This window comes from Poecilia latipinna, unplaced genomic scaffold (assembly GCF_001443285.1).
Source record: "Poecilia latipinna isolate Pla-1442-1.1 unplaced genomic scaffold, P_latipinna-1.0 Scaffold3271, whole genome shotgun sequence".
NCBI lineage: Eukaryota > Metazoa > Chordata > Actinopteri > Cyprinodontiformes > Poeciliidae > Poecilia > Poecilia latipinna.
The window spans coordinates 3585-15554 of NW_015115887.1; the positions used below are offsets into that span (position 1 = coordinate 3585).

The 11970-nt window shown below is 36.7% G+C and overlaps 1 protein-coding gene across 1 annotated transcript in view; it reads left to right on the forward strand.

Moving 5' to 3' along the window:
• Positions 1-882: 882 nt before the first annotated feature.
• LOC106940539 (threonine aspartase 1-like) overlaps positions 883-11970 on the forward strand; it is a 27109-nt gene continuing 16021 nt past the window's right edge. The window contains exons 1-10 of the mRNA XM_015023307.1: positions 883-1087; positions 1597-1798; positions 2456-2523; positions 3377-3445; positions 3803-3923; positions 4669-4753; positions 4829-4908; positions 5060-5166; positions 7208-7327; positions 9135-9213. Of these exons, the coding sequence (XP_014878793.1) occupies positions 1669-1798; positions 2456-2523; positions 3377-3445; positions 3803-3923; positions 4669-4753; positions 4829-4908; positions 5060-5166; positions 7208-7327; positions 9135-9213 (859 nt within the window). The 5' untranslated portion in view covers positions 883-1087; positions 1597-1668. The remainder of the gene's footprint in view (positions 1088-1596; positions 1799-2455; positions 2524-3376; positions 3446-3802; positions 3924-4668; positions 4754-4828; positions 4909-5059; positions 5167-7207; positions 7328-9134; positions 9214-11970) is intronic.

Consider the following 11970-nt stretch of genomic DNA (forward strand, 5'->3'; position numbering starts at 1 on the left):
AAGCCAACTATTTATTATTTTTAAATATTAACTGACATACAATGTTCTTCAGGGTCAGAAATAGCAGCAGGAATTTAAATTTGGTTAGATCTTTTTCATATTTAAAATAACAATCATAAAATCAGAATGCTCCTCAACTTATGCTTGCAAATTATGTGCTTCCCAGCCCAAACCCACAAGTGACATAACTGCTTCATGCTGATCCATTCTTGACTGGAAAAAAACACATATTGTATTATGAAGTATATTTTGCAGTGCAAAATTGTGAGTAGGTGACAATTTTCTATACTATAAGGCAAGACAATTTTACCTGTATAGCACATTTTTAGTAAGATGGCAGTTCAAAGTGATTTACATGATTAAAAGAAAAATTAAACAACAAACAAATGAAGACACTTAAATCCATTAACTCTCAAAAAACGAGGTATATTAAACGACAGTAGGCATTTGTTATTCATGAACGTTCTAACAGTTTAATCTACTAACATCCAATATTTCAGTGTTTCAGTATTCATGCAAACTATGAATATGGCTTCTTTTTTAATGTCATGATGCTTAATATGTCAAACTTCTACCAACATTGGAAATATTGTGTTTTCTGATAGTTTTGAAGATTGATGCATGCTTGCCAGTGTGTTTTCTTTTTTTTTTTTTTAATAGATTGATTTTGTCTGAAACAAGCGTGAATTTTTATGTTTCATTATGTTGATATCGTTTTGTAATATACCGAATGTGTGATTTATCTTTTTATTTTTTTATTTTTTGTATTGCGTACAGTTTCGCACGTACATGTCTAAGGTCTAACGTTCATCCGTCTCCATGAATTCTGGGTGTTTTGCGCCCTTTCGTCCACGTGAGCCAATATTTGGAGACCGCACTTCCTTAGCAACGAGAGTCTGAACCCGGAAGTGCTTTCGTGTGCTTCAGCTAACTAGCCATGGGCTGTTCTGGGGCACGAAAGAGTAAAAACAAAGTTTATTATGATTAAAAGTATGAGGACAGTTACTGTTCAGGTGTTTTATACCCTTGTCCGGTAATTTGAAGGTTAAGAGCCAGTTCTGTCGCTGATATGAGAGGAGGGAGAACTGTAAGTCGGAACAATTTCTTGTGTTAGCAAGCTTTTGGTTAACACGCTAAAGAAAACAACTTGTTAAAGTTTTAATAACTTATTTGTTCATTGTGTATTTTTATCCGTATAACAGACACATAACACACAAAAACGAATGGCAGTATGATAAGGCAAATTGCGTATGTCTGGAAAATATTGTTCGTTGCTCAAAAACATACGAATAATGTACATTTATACGTAAAAAATAATGTTTTTCAGATATTATCCATACAAATCATGACAATAAATTGCACGCGACTCATCAAATGCAGATTTAAAACTGCTTTTGGTTGTTAAAAGACTAGTGATTGTTTATTACAATGATTTATTCTAAGTAGAATTATAAATACCTGCTTGTTGCTTTGTGGCTTCACTGATACAGTGCTGTATACATTGCTTTGCAAGAAGTTATTATTGTTATTTAACCAGTCAAATAATTCCACTTTTAAATTTCGATGTTAATGTGTACATTTCTGGTCCTCTCGCAGGTACGCTATGAAAATGATTTTGTTAAGGCTGCGTGACAGGCAACGATAAGCTTGTGAAGTTATGCTGAGGGTATGGAAAGTTTAATTAATTGTACTGAAGAACAGCAGCCTTCTTCTGTGATGACCAACTCCTGGTACAATCAGGAAGCATGCAGGAGTCAAAAGGCAAAATGTGCTGGTGGATTTGTCCTTGTGCATGCAGGTTAGTCTGGAAAACACTAAAATATGTGTTTTTAAACCACACCTCCACTTTACTTAATTAAGTTCCCAAAAGGCATTTCATTTGCAACAAGTAGTTTCAGCCATCACACATTCACACAACCAATTAGACGAAGGGAAAAAAAAACATAAAGCTAAAATGAGACAAGAGGGGGAAAAAAGACTATTTAGAGATTATAGAATATCTACTGGTTTAGACTACTACAGTTAGTTAAACCTTCTTGTAATCCTATACTTATAAAACCTCTTGCTTAATGAATTATGTCACAGAAATCCTTTCCTCGTGAAGCCTTTATTTACCAGGCAATCACCCTCCAAATAAACATAAAATTCTGCAAGTATCCTGACACACCATTCATTTCTTCATATGTTTTCTCCTGTTTTAAAGTTGTTAGGAGTTGGCCACATATATATATGATGCACTTCACAATGTTTCTAATCTTGCTATTTTCTCTCCTATTAGATGAACTCAATTTAAATATGCAAAGAAATACAACAAAAAAATAGTTTTTTTTTAATCAACAAATAGCATTGGGTTTAGGATATTTGCAAATTGATAAATTTAGATTTTTCTTTTATGCAATACAACATCCCAAGTATATCACAGGTAGTTGAGTAATTTTTTATCACTTGCTTTCAGGAGCAGGTTACCACTCTGAATCTAAGGCAAAGGAATATAAGCATGTGTGTAAAAGAGCCTGCCAGCGGGTAAGTTTACTTTGTAAGTCTTATGTTCCTACACTGGATAAAGACTCACTTGGAACAAAAATAATCTGTCAGGAGATTGGTGAAATGGCAGAGAATATAGTAGAATTCTTATTGAAAGGCAACGTTAACAAATACAATGTGTAGAATACTATATCTGTTGCATATCGTAGACATATTCAGTTGATATTAAAACTGTAGCAACGCAGTTATTATTTTCAAACAGAAGAATGTTTTTTCCAAATGTGCAATTATTAAGCTACGTTCCAGGTTGTAAAGAGCTTTACAAGTCTAAAGGCAGCCTTTGTGAATGAAGAAATCAGTTGTCAGTGATTCCGAAGTAATAAATCCTTCTTTATGTGTTTGATGTTACTAAATATATTTCTTCAAACTCAACCACAAATGCAACATATTTTCAGCACAATTCCAACATTTGTGTTGGCTGTTCTGTTGAGACGGTTGTGGTGGTCTCACAAGAGAGTTGTCATTCTCTGTCACTTCAAGATAGTTTTCAAGAATCCACTTCTGTTTAGACTGATTTACATACCATCTATTCACAATACAGACAAGGAGCCAAGTTTCACAGTTTTATTTTGTGACGTAGACGATGTATTTTCGCAACTGTAAATGAGTAGTTTATAATATTCCTAAAAAGCTTTCTTTGTGGATCGTTTTCTTTAGCACTGTTTAACATTTGTGTGCTGCTTCAGAATGGGGTGCTTTAGACACAGGGTACGTTTATGTTTCTCTGAATTAGATGCATTGTGTTTAACCTACAGTTATAGAATAATAGAATGCATAGCACCTATTCACCGTGATTTGTTCATTGTTTTAATTCAGTCATTATTTTTTCCAGGCTGTAGACCAATTGAGAGCAGGTGCACTTGCAGTGGAAGCTGTGACTGCTGCCCTGGTTGAACTAGAGGTTGGTTGAATAAAAATCATTTCATAATGTAAACGAGCTGGTTTGTATGACTTTGACATGCAGTAAGTGACATATAGTTATTTAAAACGACTGCAAGGATATTGTAGATACTTTTTTTTCTTAATCATTGCTTTTATCACAATAAACACTAGAAAATACCTTAACAAAAGATATTATCTTGCATGCTAGCTGACAAAAAGGATATTTTGACAATTTCATTTTTAGAAGCAGATTATAAATGAGCAAACTCTGTTGGGGTATTATCTTAAATAGTTAGTGACATTCCTTTCTTTAAATGATTTTTCTGCTCTAGATATTGTTTTTTGTTTACTTCCCCCTTGGTTTAATTGCTGTCAGGACTCTCCTTTTACAAATGCTGGCATGGGCTCCAACCTTAATCTATCTGGGGAAATTGAATGTGATGCAAGCATCATGGACGGGAAGTCGCTTCATTTTGGCGCAGTCGGAGCCATCAGTGGTTAGTTTCTACTCTTAACATATCTATATGTGTTTTAATATCCTCTCCAGTCTCTCACAACAACTGCAGCCGTTCATACAACAGCATTTATACAGTAATTTTTCCATCTTGAAAACACCTAGAACATTATTATTTTGCAGTTCATAAATCTGTATTTCCACATCTTGATTTCCCTTAGATTTAAACTCACTTGTACACTTGCAGCATCTTTACTGCATTGTTTTTATGCATGTTCTCTTACTGACTTTTACTTCCTTACATGACTATTCACATCTCTAGACATCTTCCCTTTTTTATTATTTTCCATGCACAAACTTTATTACATTTTTACAATGATTTTATGGTCAAGTTTCAATTCTTCCGAAAATAGTTTAATCTGAATGGGTGAAGAGAATCTGAAAGATATTCTCTATTGAATTTACCTTTAGATTTTGACTAGGTCATTCAAAAACATGCAGATATTCTGTTCTGAACTATTTAATTGTAGCCTCGGCTGCATGTTTAGGGTTGTTGTCCTTGTGGAAAAAGAGTTTTCACCCGAGTCTGAAGTAACAGGGTTTCTGTAGGTCTGCTCTTGTATTTAGCCCCATCCATCTTCCCATCAACTCTGACTAGGTCTACTCTCTAATTTCTGTTCAATAAAAACATCTCCACAACATGACGCAGGCATGTATCTCAATGAATTCATTACACTGTAATGCTCTGCTTAAATGAATGACTTCATTTGTTTTTTTCTTCTCCTCAGGTATAAAAAACCCTGTCTTAGTTGCAAGCTGCCTCTTGACTGAAGCACAGAAAGGGAAGCTCTCAGCAGGCAGAATACCACCCTGGTGACTATCAAGCCTCATGATCAAAGATCGGAACGTTAGTGTTTCCCTCTTGTTAATTCTGCTGTCTTTCTGTAGCTTTTTGGTGGGGCGAGGAGCACATGACTGGGCAGTGGGACATGGAATACCTCCTTGCCCTTCAGAGAAAATGGCAACAAGTGAGTATTGTTGAATTATTTATAAACATTTTTAAAAAATGTGAGAATTTGTATTTGACAGTGAATAAACCAATACGCCTTAAACGAAATTAGAAGACTTGCTCTACTTTATACGGATGCAATTGGGGCCACATTATTTTGTCACATCCAGAGTTCAGTTTATCTGCATACAAGAGGAACAAGCGAAAGATGGAGCTAGCAGAGAAAATGGACACAGGACAAAACCAGGCAAAGAAAAGACGACAATCAAGTGAAAACGTGAGTTTTTTTTCTTATCAAAGACAAAAGGGAACATTTGACTAGAAGTGAGTGTCCACACAACTCAACCATTTATCCAGTCATCAAGAAACTCAAGGAGAAATGTTTATTTGCGGTGAAGAAGCTTGAGGATGTCTATGAAAGTCTAGCAAGTTCTAAAACTGTCTCCCAAAGTCTCATTTCCACTCCAGAAATGAACTTATTTGTTGAGTGAAAATAATTTAAATCCCAATCTGCCTGGAGTATGACTACATTTGACTTTAAGCTGCATTTAGCATCACAACTGTAAGATGTGTAAATCTAGCAATTTACTTGTATGTTGCCAGGTCTTTCAGGAAGGAGTGCAGAAAAAAACAACTTTCATGTTAAAAGCCCACAGATTTCAAATCGCTGCGCTAAAAAGAATCAAATGTGTATAATTTGACTTTAGTGACTGGTAATTTGAAGGGAAATTAGGAAAAAATGGAACGAGAGATCAATGGGTAGAGTGGTGAGTGATGTGAGCGCTGCTCTGGTCTGTTGTAGTGAAGACACAGCTGAGCAGAAAGGCAACACTGTACCCTGATGTTCTCTTTATTGAACAGTTTAACAATTGTAAAGTAAAATGGTTCATTTCAATAAATTCTCGCACACCGCAAATTTTACTCTTGTGGAATTAACAGGATTTAAACGACAGAAAATAATATCTGCCTCCATTCTTTCATTTTATTCCAGTTCTTGTTGTTTTGTTTCATGTTACTTAGTTCTGTTTTATGGATGTTACACTACCTGGTGTAAAGTTTGGTAGCCTGTCAGTATTTACTGTATCATTTAAAACGTTCATTCTCATATGAACTCCCTGCCACTAGAAGCGGCGATAGAAAAGGGTGGGAACGTTTATCTTGGTTCACATGTGAATCTTGTGCAACGTAAATAAACATGTAGCATGCAAACTTCATCGGAATTACTTTTTAATCGTATTTTGGTTTAGTAAACCCACATCATAGTTCACTCACAAAATGTTCAATGCAAAATAAAACAAATAGCTTTTATGGGCTGCTTGTTTGTTCAAGTGACCAATGATTCAATGATGAATCTTTCTGTCAGATGGCTGTTATTCCAAAGGAAGTGTTTGTTTTTCTTTCCCAAACGCGTGACCTATTGGAAGATTAATATGTGACTATTTGATGCAGTGAAGAAATTATTCTTGGTTTTAAATTTGCAGTTGACATTTAAAAGGAAATTACCAGGTTTAATGTAACAACTTATTAGAAACATGGCCTGGGCTGCCTGTTTTTAATTTTGTGCACAATGTTCTTTTTATGCCTTCCTGACTCGTTGCCAAGCAATAAAATCTTTCCTCTTTTCCTCATTTTAATTCATGGCACAAGAAACACCTGTGTACTGATGGTGTATAGTTAAAAATGTCCAAGGAGTCTAAAACATATTGACATAATTTTTATTTTCCCATGTTTTGGAGCCATCATTTACAGCCATCCGTGAAAGGCACGGATGCTGTATTGCACAATGGTTTTTAATTTTGAAATTGCTGGCTCTGGCCTCGTTTTGGTCTTACAACCCCAGAGAGATGACTGATTCAAGAGAGCAGATGATGGAAGAGAAAAAGCCTCGCACTGTTTTCTTTTCTCGTTTCTTTCCTTTTTATTCCAAGGTTTAGTCAGGGTATTTAGGTTCTGGTGAACGTGGAATTGTGGTCACGTGTTAGGATGCCGATTTGCACGTTTCACATCCAGAATTTAATTCATCATCCACTATGGACTGATCGCAAACAAATCACTTCCGACACAAACCGTAATCAGGGAAAGAAAGAGCCAATTTAAATTAGAGCATAACATTTTTATTAAAGACAAAAGGGGAGGAAGAGGACTCAGAAATTCATGCTGTCCTTGCCTACTTTGTAAATATTCAAAGTTTTGTCTTTTGTGGGCTCTGAATGATTCGTTATTTATTTTTTGTTGCCCAAATTTTTAAGGAATTATTGTCATCTGTGTTCATGTTATTCCATCCACGCGAATAGTTTTTCTTTCCTGGTGTGATGTAGGAAAACGGCTCAGGGTGCCTCGACACAGTCGGAGCTGTTGTGGTGGACTCGGAGGGGAACGTGGCTGCAGCTGTGTCCAGTGGAGGCCTAGCTATGAAACATCCTGGAAGGGTTGGCCAGGTAGGATCACCCTCTTCTATCGTGATGATACATTTATTCTCATAGTGGCTTGTTTTTTAATATATACACTTGTTTCTGTTATCAACAGTAAGCACACAAAATTGAAATCCAAAACCCTTAATTCGACTTTATTTTTTCTTTATATAAGTAAAATCCACTTGTCCATTTCAAAATATATTTAAGTAAACAGATATAATATATTTTTCCCTAGTTTGATGTTGGCTTTTCTTACAGATCTAGACTTTCATGACTCTCCGTACCTAAGTTTTTGTAATCTTTTGGTGATGATCATAACCAGTATCTTCTGCTTCAACTGAAACATTTGGATTCATTGCTGCTTTTGGTATAATGGATAATTCATAGTTGAATATGACATCCATGGCCTCTGGGGCAGCAAAGCAGAACATTTCCTCCAGTATGACCATTTAACTCGATATGATGGCCTTCTCTAAAATGCTGCCTTTGATGTCGACTGTTGCCAGATAACTGCCTTTCATTTATGTTAGAGAACATCCCAACAGGTCTGTTTTTTGTTTATGCTGGGTTCACTGGGAAACTATTATTGCCCCTTTAGTGTTTTTTTTTTTTTTTGGCTAGCAGAGATGCAACGATCAGACCTTTGTGACCCATTTTCTTTCTCCAATTTCATAAAACTCTGATCTGCCAATATAGATTTTAACCTATTCTCATTTTCTTTCAAGATCTATGGGTAACAGCAATCAACCTATATTTCCATAATCTCATAAAAGATTATGTTTAGCTTCTGACTGGGAGGTCACAGCATAAAATAATGCAAGGATCCACTAATTGCTTGTTGCTGTATCTCTAATTCTCAAACAAGATTTCCTCCTGGCAGACATTTAGTATATTTTTTATGTTCCACAGTTACCAAAATTTTACTGATCAATGCGCCTTTGGAAAGCTGAAACACAGCAGCTTGGATATTTCAGCAAACAGCTGTTACCTGTTGTGATCTGTGTTTTTCTGTGTAGTTATTTTGAGATTTTCTGTGTTAGTCCTGTTTCCCTGTGAGTCTCTGTCCTGTCCTCCCTGTTGATTGATCCCAGCTGTGTCAAGTTTCCTGATTACCCTCCTGTATTTAAGTCCACCTGTTGTCTTTGTCTCTTGTCGGTCCTCGTCTATTGTCCTTCTGTCTGTTTCCAGTGCTACTTGTATTTATGAGTTTGCTCCCGATTCTTTATTAAAATGATCATTTTCATCATGACTACCTGGGTTCACCGGCATCTTTCTCACCTCCAACCACCGCACATCATGACATTACCGCTGAAGTCTTACAGCTTTCTGTTCACCTTTTTTTCTCCCTTTGCTGTGTTAGTCTGGCACTGCCTCAGCCTGATGTAATAACCCAAATAAACTTCTGGTTCCTAATGGATATTGCCTAAATTAATGAGAGTTCCTACTACAAATTAACTTACCAGCACACTAAATGTCTTTGTTTAACATGATTGCAAACGTGTGTACAGTAAATGTTTTACTTTGAGCCAGTTGAAAGTAGTCCTGGCTTTTGCTTTTCTTTAATGTAGGACAACTGAAAAATGGCTACAACATGAAACTTGAATAGATAAAGTTAGTAGAGTTGTTTTTCCTCAAACTAATTAGCAAACTTTACGCTCATATTCAGCCCTGAGTCTTGGGTCCGCTAATTAGGTTGAAATAATTACTGCAGCTTTCCTTTCTTGTTTTAATGCCGGAGGTAACATTTAAGTTTGTAATAGTTTTCCATTAAAGCTAATTCAGCAAACCCTTTCTTAATTTTCAGTCTTATTTCTCCCTGTTTTTATTCTAGGCTGCTCATTATGGATGTGGCTGCTGGGCTGAAAACGCCTGTAACATGAACTCTTACTCTACAGCAGTGAGTACCTCAGGTATAACCTCTTGTTCCACACAACTTTGCATTTCCTTAGGAGTTTGTGCTAAAACATGCAACAGTGCAGTGGCTCCGTTGTTTACCACTGGCCCATCTTTTTTGTTTTGGCCATGATGTGAATGAATAGACAGTGCTTTCCGATGACCTCTAAATTTTCCTGTTGAGAGATCCACATCAGTCACTTCCTGAGCTGATTGAGTCAACATACTCCACCCATAGTTAGCCAGCTGCATGCCAGGTGCATTACATAGCTGTGTGGATTTTTAGTGACATTTGACATGGGATACCTGCTGTAGATATACTAGGAGAACTGGTGCGAATCAAATACAATAATGGGAAACTCGCTAAGAATAGTCGTCTACATTTAAATGATCATATTTGACTTAACCTTCATGTGGGATATTTTTATTGGGACTTAAATTTCTATTTATGTGAAAAATCATGTCATTTTATTTTAATATGACCCACATATAGGTCTTTATCTATTTCTCACATGTGGCTATTTGCATATGTGTGCAAAATATATTAAGTAGGTATCATTAATGGTCGTAATCTGAAACTTGTACTCAGCATGGTGAAGGCGTAGCACTTTCTCCCCTTGGAGCGGTTGATTTGTGCAGATGTAAACACAGCAGACCAGCTGTGCATTGCATTGTTGGATACAGCAGAGTAAACAAACTAATAAACAAAGCTGTGTGTCTTTTTCGTAAAGCATGAAACCAAATACAGCCTTCAAGAGATCCAACCAAAACCATTCAGTATGCTACTCAGTCTTTCAACGGGACAGTGACTCTAGCTTGAGGTACAATGAAACGGGCAGATGTGTTTGAAAGACTTAGTTAATTTCCAGACATAAATCTTGTTAATCATTGATGGAAAAACCTAAAATCTGATGTTCACAGCCACTCTCTCTGGTCTGATTACGCTTGAACTATTTCGTGATATTGAACAACTCTGTCCTTAGATGTGCAAAGCTGGTAGAGAGAGACCCTGCTAGGTTTTAGGGAATTGCAGAGAAAAGTGGTTTTACAAGGTGTTGACTCAAGGGGACTGTTACTTACACATAGTTTACCTTCCACTTCAGAAATATGTGCTATTTTGTTTCGTTTATCAGACGAAATTTAAATAAAATGCAGGGTTTATTTGTGGTGATAAAATGACAAAATGGGGCAAACGTTGCATTGAATCTCTGTAAACTAAGCCCTGCCTTTCTTTGGCTTAAGGTAACAGCTTTTTACGTAAATAGGTCCTCTCCAGTCAAGAAAAATCCACCATCCAGAGAACAATCTTCCTTCTTTTGAGTAGATTATTGCATTTTGAGCAGCTGAAAGTCTGCTTTCCTTTTAGTCTTAGAAACCAAGTCAATGCAGTCTGGTTTTAAATTAAGGCTGTATTCTTTTAAGATGTGTAGATGTCTCCAGCATAGCTTCTGGGGAACATTAGAAGCCTTTTGATGTGGATCTGTAGCCTAATGCGTCTCAGTGCAGATGAGCTGAGTTGATCAGACAGGCTTCAGCTTGAGCTCTGTGTACTTGAACCTCTAATACGTCCTGAATTATGCACAGAGCTGACTTGATGGTGTGATCCACTGCAATTATTTGGTTGTTTTAAAGTAATAAACAAGAATCTCTCCAAACTTGCTGGCAGATCATGGTCATTTTCTTAAATATGGTTGGTATATTGCTCTCTAAGTGATCAAACAGGATGACAGATGCTCTCTACCTGCAGGTTAGAGGTGGTAGTTTTCTATGCATTTCAGCTGATTGCCGTGTACCTGTTGCATCTGAGCAGGCTGTTAGTAAAGGTTGGTCTGTTATCTCAGCAGATCAAGTGCGTGCGCCTCCTCCCTGTGTGTATTTTCGCTTCACCCTGTCTTACTATATTGTGGCTTCTTTGCTTTGATGTAACCAACACAAAGCCAGTCTTATGGGTTTGAAAAGCACAATGTGGGTTCCAGCTCAACACCTGTTTTTCATTTCCTAACTTGAAAGCCGTTTCCATCAAAAGAAACAGAAAAACAATATTTTTTAATTTGACACAAGGAGCGTGAACCTTACCCCTCATGTCACCCCTTTTTTTCACTTCACAAAGAGCCACACGCAATTCTTCCTCCACCACCACCTCTTCCTACTCCCCCTCTTCCCTTTTTCCGATTTAGTCAGATTTGTAATATGTGGCTCATCTGGGTCATAGTTTTATTACTTCATCTGGTCTTGGCTTTGCTGTGGTCACTGAGGCATCAGCATAGAAACAGATTTCATCTGCAATTACTAGCTCATTTATTTATTTATTTATTGTTGTGTTGCAAGTCTCAATTTTATATCCAGTTCTTCGTGCCACATTGATAATCTCTGGTTCCTTTCCTCTGCGAGGCTCTTTGGTAAGCTGCAGAGTCGATGGCGAGAGAAGCCCTCTCCTTTGCTTTAGCAAGAGCTGGAAATCCCTCCAGGCACTTGGCCTGCATAGTTACTAACCTGCATTTTGTTCTGTTGTAGTTACCTGGAGGTTTATGGGAGATTTAATTCGTATTTACAGAAACAATGAGGCTGTATTATTCCTCAGCCTTTATATGAGTTTTCACAAGCGCTCTGTCGTCAAATGGGTTTTATTTTCACTTTCAGATTCCTGTTCATTTTTCTGTTGTAATCATATGCTTTACTTTTCACAGATTTTCAGTGATGGAGTCAAAAATGTCTTAATTTTCTCTTAACACATCACTTGTTGTTGGTTAATAACATTAAATTGAAAAAAAAAA